The sequence below is a fragment of the Micromys minutus genome (assembly GCF_963924665.1).
Source record: "Micromys minutus genome assembly, chromosome: 32".
NCBI classification, from domain to species: domain Eukaryota; kingdom Metazoa; phylum Chordata; class Mammalia; order Rodentia; family Muridae; genus Micromys; species Micromys minutus.
The window spans coordinates 7,351,227-7,362,070 of record NC_137967.1 but is presented as its reverse complement, the minus strand read 5'-3'; the positions used below and the strand labels follow the sequence as shown (position 1 = coordinate 7,362,070).

Sequence of the window (10,844 nt, the reverse complement as noted above, 5' to 3'; positions counted from 1 at the left end):
TTTCCATAATTTTAGGTTGGACAGAGATATTCATGAAATAACACTAAATTAATTCTTTTTAATATATTGTGAATGAATAGAAAATATATGTACTTTTATAATAAGTTAATTATTGGGAAAATCTTGTGGAGAATTGCCTCAACTAGCATTTTTATTTTCTAAAGTATTTCTTTGTGAAAATGTAGTCTTCCATTAATTCAAAAAGACTCAGGATGTATGTAGGGTAAGAAACAAGGTATGTGTGCTTCTATATGTTTTTGGCAGAATTACGTTAATGCTCCCTCTCTCTCAATTATATATATAATATACATATAAACATATATACATATATATATACATATGTACATATATACATATATATATATGTATGTTTCTATATAACTAGTAAATTAGAAAAGATATATATTTTATACTTCATTATTTCAGTGTAGAACAAGAGGAATATATATTTGCAGGACTTATCAGAGCAGCAAACACTCACTTGTCTCATTAGAAATTTCATTTTCACTACAACGACTGCAAAGAAAACAGCAGGCTGCCATTCCTTCTTTCCAGATTCTTTTGTATCCAGGACTACAATCTGCACTGCACACCGAGGATGGCATCTGAGAACGAATTTAGACACGTGTGGATATTGAGTTTTAGCTATTTCTTTTATGATTTATATTAGCACATTTTGAGTTCAATAAGCTTTTTTTCATGTACAGTAACTGAAGGAATGTTCATCTTGTCCTTTGTTTAATGACCACATGAATATTGGAAATAAACTGGATAATGAAAAATAGTTTCTGAACACCTACTAACTCAGGAAAAAGAGGTTATAGTGAGCTGTGTGCAAAATCTATAGAAATTGCAACATGATATTTTTTGGGTAATTATTTTCAAAATGGAACTAACTACTGCTGACTGACAGAGTTAATTTTGAAACACTTTCTCATTCAACACTACCTGTCCTCATAAATTTGAAGCATTCTCTTAATTGGTAGTTGAGATGGGAATGCCGATCTCCCTGTGGGCAGTAGTGCGAGTAAGTAGTGTTCTATTATAAAAATAAGGTTCTTTAACATTAATTAATGATTTGAAGAATATTTCCCATATTTTTGACATGGTTGAAACAGGGTTTTATCATGATGTATCAGTAGATTAATATTCCCAATGAAGATCAGAGTACATGTTCTCCTTTTTTTTTAATCTATAATTTTCTATAAGTTTGTGTCAACTCTGCAATATTTTGAAGACTGTGTTAAGTCATTGTAAGGAAAATGGGCATATTTTTGTACTTGATGTTAATGTATTTTCAGGTAGTGTCTTTATATAACTTATGGATGGTTTGGATTCCCAATACATGGCAGACTGGTACGAAAAAGATTGAGATTGTCAGACCTCTGCCTCTAAAGTGCTTGGATACAAATATCAACCAAAATAACTACCTTAATTTTATCTCTGACAATAATGGATAATATTATTCTCTGCATGTATTATAGTACTGTCATTGGGTTATTACAAAGAAACATTGCCATGTCAACATGTCTTCCTGATGTTCTATCACTTGTTTTGTTTCTTTAACTCTGAATGAACTAGTATTGGGCTTGTAAAAAGTTTCTAACCCAAAACATCCCGGAAATCCAGGACAAATGAGAACAAAAGTAAGGATAATAGGTATAGAAGAGAGTGAGAACTCTGAAGCCTTCAAAGTGCAAGTGGTTTTATGTCCCCGTGCAAGTGGTTCTGTGTCTCTACCATGACCTCTGAGGGTGGTGCATGCAAGCTTGGAAAACAGGAAGTGCTGACCCTGTGCTACAGTTCTCTGTATACAGACCATGCTGGGAAAAGCTGGTCTTCTAGGAATGCCACCCACCTCAGAGAACAAGGAAGACCACCAATTCTTCTCTGAGGGGCAAATCTGGAGACCTCAGGACACAGTACCTGAGGAAGAGTCTGGACAGGATCCTTCTGGTTTCTGACTACGCCTGGAGCTGAACCTGTGCTACAGCTCTTTGTACCCAGACCCAAATAAGATAAAGCTGGTCTCTCAGGATCTAAAAACACAGGAGAGACCACTTCTGCTCAAATTTCTCGCCTAAGAACGCACCCAGACATTCAGGACACAGGAACAAAGGAACATTCTGGGACAGGTTCCTTCTGGTTTCAAGTTGCACCCTGAGCTGACACATTAATACAGCTCTCTGTATCCAGATCTGGCTGGGAGAGAGCTAGCTTCCTAGGAGTGCTGGTACACCTCAGAGCTCAGGTAAGACCACCAAATCTGCTCTGACGGACCTGCCTTAAACCTTCAGAACACAGGAATCAAAAAGCATTTTGGGAGAGATCTCCTCTAGTTAATGTTTGTGCACTGAGCTGAACCTGTGCCATAGCTCTCTTTACCCAGAACCTGTTAGTAGAGAGCTGGTCCTCCAGTAGTGATGACACACAGGAGTACAAAAGGGACAAGCCACTGTCAGAATCAGCAACACCAGTTAACACCAGAGGTGAATAGATGGGGTTAGCCAAGTCAAAGAGCCTAAGCAACAGAAATCAAGGCTCACAGCATCATCACAAACCAGTTATTCCAGGATCAGCAAGACCTGGATACCCCAGTACACAAGGAAAGCCAGATTCTGATTTAAAATCACAACTCATGATGATCTTAGAGGGGTTTAAGATGGCCATATATAACTCCCTCGAAGAAATACAGAAATACGCAGGCAAATATTTAGAAGCCCTTGAAGAGAACAAGAGAACACACACACACACTCACACACACACACACACACACACACACACACACACACACACAAACACATACACACATTCATACAGGAACCAAAGAGGAATACAGGACACACCAAACCCACAGAGAATACAGGGAAAAGAACAACCATCCAGGTGAAGAAATTGAGCAAAACCATCCAGGATGTAAAAATGAAAATATAAACAATAAAGAAATCACAAAGTGAGACAGTCCTAGAGTTAGAAATACTAGGAAAGATATCAACAGTCATTGACAAAAGCATCACCAAAACAAAACAAAAGGTCGAAGAAAGAATCTCAGGGGCAGAAGATACCATAGAAAACATTGATACAGAAGTCAAAGAAAATACTAGCTGCAAAAAGGTTCTAACCCAAGGCATCCAGGAAATCCAGAACACAAATAGAAGATCAAAACTGAGGATAATAAGTATAGAAGAAAGTGAATGTTCCCAACTAAATGGACAGTAAATATCTTCAAGAAAGTTACAGAAGAAAACTTCACTAACCTAAAAAAAGAGATGCACACAAGCATAAAAGATGCCTAAAGAACTCCAAATAGATTCTATCCAAAAACAAATTCTCTCCTTTACATAACAGTCAGAACACCAAATGCACAAAACAAAGAAGGAATATGAATAGCATTAAGGGAAACAAGTAACTCATGAATGCAGACCTATCAGAATCACACTAGACTCTTCAACAGAGACTATGAAAGCTAGACGATACTGAGAATATGTCATACAGATCCTAAAATAATACAAATGCCAGCCCAGGCAACTATCTCCAGCAAAACTCTCAATTAACATAGATGAAGAAAAGAAGGATAGGGGAGAGTGACTGCTATCAGACTCAGGGCTTGCCTTCACAAAACTGAGCCTGCAGAGAAGCTTGCTGGAGCTCTCCAACCAGAGCTCATGAAGACAGAATAGAGTCACTGCAGTCAGAACTCACTACCTGTCCGAAAAGAGACAATCACCCAGAACCAATTTCCTTCCTGAGCCTATGGTCCCTTAGATCCACATGAGAGACAGGCTCCAGTCAAAGACAACAAGATCACCTAAAATTACAGACAACCAGATGTGAAAAGCAAGCCTATTGAAATCAAGGCTGCCCACTCTTAATCTATCTATACAACATAGCACTGGAAGTTCTTGGCAATGCAATAAGACAAGAAAAATAAAGTGATTCACATTGGAAAGGAAGACATCAAAACATCACTAATTGCAGGTGATTTCATAGTATACTTAATTGACCCCAAAAATTTCACCAGAGTACTTTTGAAACTAGCAAACAACTTCCAAAAAATTAACTCCAACAAATTAGCCTCCTTACTCTACTCAATGGACAAACAGTCTAAAAAAGGAATTAGGGAACTGACACCCTTCACAATAGCCACAAAGAATATACAATTACTTGGGGTGACCCTAACCAATGAAGTGAAGTATCTGTGTGACAAGAACTTTATGTCTCTGAAGAAGGAAATTGAAAAAGATCTCAGAAGTTGGAAATATCTCTCATACTCATATATTGGCAGAAGCAACATTTTAAATATGGCTATCTTTCCAAAAGCAATTTACAGACTCAATGCAATCCCCATCAAAATTCCAACTCAATTCTTTACAGAGTTGGAAAGAGCGATTTGCAAGCTCATCTGGAATAACAAAAACCCTAGAATAGTGAAATTTATTCTCAAGAATAAAAACACTTCAGGGGGAGTTATCATCCTTGATCTCAAGCCATAGTACAAAGCAATTGTGGTAAAAACTTCATTGTATTGGTACAGAGATAGGCAGGTAGATCAATAAAACAGAATTGAGGACAGAGAAATGAACCAAAGCACCTATGGTCACTTGATCTTTGAAAAAAGACGTAAAAACATCCAATGGAAAAAGCACAGCCTCTTCAACAAATGGCATTGGTTCAGCTGGCAATGAGCATGTAGAAGAATGCAAATCAATCGTTTCCTAACTCCTTGTACAAAGCTCAAGTCCAAGTGCATCAAAGGCCTTCACATAAAACCAGGTACACTGAAAGTATTAGAAGAGAAAGTAGGAAGAGCTTAGAAAACATGGGCACAGAAAAAAAATGAACAGAATAACAATGATTTATGCTCTAAGATCAAGAATTGACAAATAGTACTTCATGAAGTTGCCAAGCTTCTGTAAGGCTAAGGATATTGTTAAGAAATCAAAATGGCAGGCAACAGATTGTGAAAGTATCTTACAAAATTCTACATCTGATAGAGGGCTAGTATCCAATATCGACCAAAAAAAAAAAAAAAAAAAAACCTCAGGAAGCTAGATTATAGAGAATCAAATAATCCTATTAAAAATAGGGTACAGAACTAAGCAAAGAATTTTCAGCTGAGGCATACAGAATGTCTGTCAAGCACCTCAAGATATAAATGCTCAACATCCCTAGTCATCAGAAAAGGAATATCAAAACAACGATGAAATTCCACCTCACAACAGTTAGAATGGCAAACATAAAAGCATTTAGTTGACAACAGATGCTGGGGTTAATGTGGAGAAAGAGAAATACTCGTCCACTGTTAGTGTGATTGTAAGATTGTACAACAACTCTGGAAATTAGTCTGTGGTTCCTGAGAAAATTGGACATATTGCTACCTGAAAACCCAGCTATTGCACTCCTGGACATATACCCCAAAGATTCTCCCACATATAACAAGGACACATGCTCCACTATGTTTAAAGCAGCCTTATTTATAAGAGCCGGAATCCAAAAAGACCCAGATATCCATCAACAGATGAAGGACACAGACAATGTGGTACATTTTCACAATGGAGTACTAGTCAGCTATTAGAAACAATGACTTGATGAAATTTATAGGCAAATGAATAGAACTAGAGATTGACATCCTGAGTGAGGTAACCCCATCACAACAAAACACACATGGTATGCACTCACTGATAAGAGGATACTAGCCACCGAAAGGTCTGAATACACAATATCCAAGAAACAATTCATGGACATTATGAAGCGCAAAAAGAAGGAAGGCCAAAGTGGGAATTCCTCAGTCCATCTTGGAAAACAGAACAAAACTCTCATGGGAGGAAATGCAAGGTCAAATAGAGGAACAGGGATTGAAGAAAAGATCACTCAGAAGCCTACTCACCTTAGGATCCACTACATATGCAGTCACCAAATACAAGAACTGTAGCTGAGCCCCAAAAGTACTAACTGTCAGGAAGCAGAAAGACATGCCCCTAAGGAACTATGCTACAGTCATATGGATACAGCTGAGCATGCTTGCAGCTAACCATCTCTGAACTCGGGGACCCAATGAGGTTGCTAAAAAAAGGACCTGAAGAGCTGAAAGAGGTTGCAACCTCATGGGAAGAACAACATTATCAACAAAGCAAACTGTCCAAATCTTCCATGGAGTAAATCACTAACCTTTGGGCACACATTGAGAGACCTATTGATCCAGTTTGGTATGTAGCTGAAGATAGCAGTGTCTGTCATCAATGTGAGAAGAGGCTTTGGTTCCAGGGAGGACATGTTTTCCCTATGTGGGGGTATGCCAAGGCAATGGGGTAGAGAGGGTGATTAGGAGGGAGTGCACCTTTGTGAAGGCAAATGGAGGGGAAGGTAGATGTAAGCAGAGCTGTGTAAAGACATAACATCTCAAATGTAAATATAGAGTATCTAATGAAAAAGACAAAAGAGAAAAAAAACATTTTATAACAAAACCAGATTTACACAATATCTTTAAAAAATCCAGGCATACAAAATGTAACAGATTGAAAACCCCAACACAAGGAGAGAAACTGCACCCTAGAAAAGGTGAGAGAGTGTCTTCTATCAACTAGCACAAAAGAAGACAGCCACACAAACACAACTCCACCTCTAGCAATAAATATCAAAGGATACAACAATCATTGGTCCCTAATATCTCTCAACATCAATGGATTCAATCCATAATAAAAGACATAGACCAACAGACTGGCTGCATCTAGAGAATATCATCCTGAGTGAGATAACCCAGTCACAAAAGAACAAACATAATATGCAGTCACTGATAGTGGGATGCTAACCCCAGAGGCTTGCACTCCCCCAGAAACAACTCACAGACTGTATGAAGTCCAAGAAATAAAGAAAACAAAAAAATATACATATATTTACAAAACAAGAAGACTTTGACTATTTCCATGTTGCGTTTTGTTTTGCATGTACTTTACGCTTATTGTAACTATTAGGTTTTCAATGCATACTGTCAAGCCCTTGAAAAAAATCAAGTACTGACTAAAAAAATATATTCACATGGTTTTATGTAAAAATTATTTCAATGTCTGAAAAACAGTACTGACAAAAATGTATAATTTTAAGCAAAAAATGTTTAAAATCTGTACATTTATCTTTATTTTGTAAAATAAAGTCGTTTAAAAAAAAAGTAAGAACGGAAATTTTACACTTATAAAAGAGAAATTCACCAAGATGAACTCTCAATTCTGAACATCTATGCTCCAAATTTAAGGGCACCTATATTCATATAGGAAATCTTACTTAATCTCAAAGCACACATTTCAGGTCACACAATAATGTGGGAGACTTCCCCACCCCACTTTCATTTATAGACAAATCATGGAAACAGAAATTAAACAGAGATTTAGTGAAACTAACAAGTTATAAACAAAATGGATTTAACACACACACACACAAATATGTATATAGTATACACATATATACATGTTTATGCTAAAACAAAAGAATACACCTTCTTCTAACCACATCATGGTTCCTTCTTTAAAACTGAACATACAATCAGTCACAAAACAGGCCTCGACATATACAGGAAGATTGCAATAATTCTTAATGGAGTTGATGATTTGTAAGTTGAATTTTAATACAACACCTTTCTATTGAAATTCAATTTGTTTTAGAATAAAATAATCATTTCTTTCAAAGAATTCCATTGTGAGAAATGTAATAACCGTATATTACATAAAAATATTTAAAATCATACATAAAGAATGAAACAACTTTCAAAGTGATACGAAAGGGGGCCATTTCTGAACATTCTTAGAAAATCATGTAATTCTGTGTTGTGTGGTGTTTTATACTTAATGGATGTACAAATGTTGAACCATATTTGCATTCCTGGAATAAATTCTTTCTTTGCTGAGAGACTGATCTTTGTGTTGTATGTTCTGCTTTTATGGTACATGTTTTTGTCAGGAATGAATCTTACATAATTATCAAAGAAAATTTTCTTTAATTTACCTTATTCCCTGTCATTGTACATTATATTTATTTCCAGTTTTTTATAAAGAGATGTTTTTCTCTTCTATGTGAATGAGCCTCTCTATTCTCTGCATGCAACCAAGAAATGTCTTAAAAAATAAATCAGCCTTGTTTTGATTTCATTTTGAGACACTTACTAAAGTGTTTAGTTATAACTGAAAATTATTTGCCACCTTTGTCTGGTTGTTGTTATTGCCGATTTTGATGTATTTTAATAGTCATTTCTTTGGAGTTCTAGTGTTGTCTGTGTGTTCCTTTGTTTGACCTTTTGTTTACCTCACTGATAAGTGTGAAGGAGTTCTTCAAGTTTATGTAAAACTGATTTTCTGTGACTATCAGTTTCTGTAATTGTGTTCATTCATGAATTTTGTAAGTGTCCTTATATTCTATGGTATGACATTTTGTGTATAATAACAGTAGTTAGCAATCGGGACTCTTAGTATTTCATAGCTGTAAAATTTACCTCACCCGTATCAACATCTGTTCCAGAGGTGTGTGGTAATGGAGGAGATTACTGTGTAATAAGGAAGAGAATATTGTTTAGTTTAAAGGAAAGAACATCAAATGATGGCAAAAAACAATTTTGTAAATGATAAATTTTGGAAAAAGGTTTTGATATGACAAAGGTATATTTTATGCATGTATGAAGTCTTCAAAGAATTAGTAAAAGTATGACCCAAGAAAGAGACACCTAATACAGGAGCGTAGGAATTGGTTCCTGATGTGACAATATATTTCATTTCAATATGTTTACTGCTGTGTATTTTGAATCAAAAAGTTAGCACACACTCACCCTTCTACGTCCTGTTGCCAACTCAGTCATTCCTTCAGATAAATGAAAAAGTTGACCATGTGGAAAATATGGGCTGAATTGTCCTATCTTCACCTTAAATGCAACATGTTGTGAGAAATTCCAAATGTGAAAAATGTCATAATCTTCCTGCAGAATTTCTCTATGTTTCATAATCACTCTGTCCCCTTGAGGATTAATAAAGTTGACCTTTCTCAGAAAGGAATTTACCTGTAAGACAAGGATCATTCTACACTGTACTTAGGTTCCTTCAAGGCACACAATGGATTATGATGACTTAGAAATGGCAACGTCATTTAAAGAATGAAAGAAAAATCATAAAATAAGCAAATGAAATGAAATGATAATATTCCAAGAATTTCAGTCCACTCAGAGAGACTGCCAAACAAACAGGAAAAAAACATAAATGCAGAACCAAACACAGATATGCAACACACACACACACACACACACACACACACACACACACACACTGACAAACACACAGAACCACTCATATGTTTTCTGAGTCACACATATAATACAGCTATACAATTTTTTACACAAAAATATACATAAATGTTGAGACATATATGTAACCATCTGAGAATCTCTAAATGACTATGCAGTTGAAAACACCAACAAACATCCAACAGAAGAAACTCTACCTTCAAGCATGGAGAACTGACTCCATTCCCAATGTCTGTTGCCTGATTATCAACCTGTTGCAGATTCATCTCATGGAGTGCATGGGCCATGGCATACACAGCATTGTATATGTTATGACTACCATCACTAAAGACCATGTTAAACTTCTGTTCCTTTAGCCATTCCAGTGAGACATTGGATGTATAGTCCTCTAGTATTTTACAGTCAGATGCTGAGGATTCATTGGTAAAGTACTTCCAATCTGGCATTACTAGATACAAATCTTTGTTTTTGGGATGGTACAATTTCTGTACAAAATTTTTAAAGCTAGAAATCTCACCATGGTGGGGCAGAAAAGTAAGAGTCCCATAGAATGTGCCATGAGTTAAGTCTCTCTTACTGGTAGGGAAATTAAATTGTTTTGTGGTGACCCATATTCTCTGTATAAGAGGAGATTCCCACATTCTGAAGCTCAATTCAATAATACTCACAGCGTCCCCATGAATAATAATAACATTAGTAGATGACATCACAATCTGTTTATGGTACAGTTCAGTTTTGTAATAAGCTGACATAACATAGTTTACTATGTTCACAAAGGCAAAGCAAATTCCCTTATCTTCACTCTCTTTTATCATCTCTGAGAGAAACTGATTGCCTTGATCATCATAGGTGATGACAAGGCCGACCCAGTTCCAGTTGAAGTAAAGTAAGAAGGAGACCATTGTCAATGCTAGAGATGTGTGCCTTGGGGCCATCTGATAGAGATAGGGAAATTGTTCATTATCACTGAAGATGGAATGGAAAGGTCCATAGGTCAGCTGAAGGAGCTACAACACAGAGAGCAGCATGAGGTGCGGTGCACATAAAAACCTGTGATCATATTTACCTGCAAACAGTGATTACCTGTGACTTGTCCTCTCATCTCTGATTCAAATGAGTAAATGAGGAAGCCTGACACATACACTTCTAATGGGAACTGCAAGCATGGCAGTTTAACAAACGTGAAACAAAACGTATTTGCATGTTACAATAACTGCCATTCTGTCTTTCAGCTTCTGTCTCGATATCTCTGTTTTTCATGTTTGGACGGATTTTAATATATTTACAACTTGAGGATATTTGACCATTTTTTTCAAAGGCATTTTTTATGACTTAATTCAGAAATACTTCTGATATTTAACAGGATTTTTTTATGAATACTACTGCTTTAGATTTTAAGAAAAATATTCTAATTATGTATACTACAGGTTTCGATCCACATAAAGATGCCAGAGACTCCTTTTTAGAATAAGGTTCCGAAATACTGTGGGATTATCTGCCTTGTACACACTCAGAAAAGAGAAAAACAGAATAAAGTAAATATAAAATTGTAAACAATTTTGCCAGC

General features: G+C 36.1%; 2 protein-coding genes across 5 annotated transcripts in view; one reads left to right on the top strand and one right to left on the bottom strand.

Annotated features, from left to right (window-relative positions):
• The window catches only part of LOC308413593 (vomeronasal type-2 receptor 116-like), a gene marked incomplete at both ends in the record, with an annotated part of 711,488 nt that overhangs the window by 233,529 nt on the left and 467,115 nt on the right, over window positions 1-10,844 (top strand). The gene's annotated exons all lie outside the window — the stretch shown is intronic.
• LOC308413775 (vomeronasal type-2 receptor 116-like) overlaps window positions 1-10,844 on the bottom strand; it is a gene marked incomplete at both ends in the record, with an annotated part of 53,847 nt that overhangs the window by 41,001 nt on the left and 2,002 nt on the right. For 2 of the 4 annotated variants that reach the window (XM_080908826.1, XM_080908830.1), the window contains 3 exons: window positions 482-605; window positions 8,810-9,037; window positions 9,475-10,284. The exons of 1 other annotated variant lie outside the window; for it this stretch is intronic. In XM_080908826.1, the coding sequence (XP_080764952.1) occupies window positions 482-605; window positions 8,810-9,037; window positions 9,475-10,284 (1,162 nt within the window). The remainder of the gene's footprint in view (window positions 1-481; window positions 606-8,809; window positions 9,038-9,474; window positions 10,285-10,844) is intronic. One more of the 4 variants, XM_080908827.1, reaches the window with a different exon arrangement.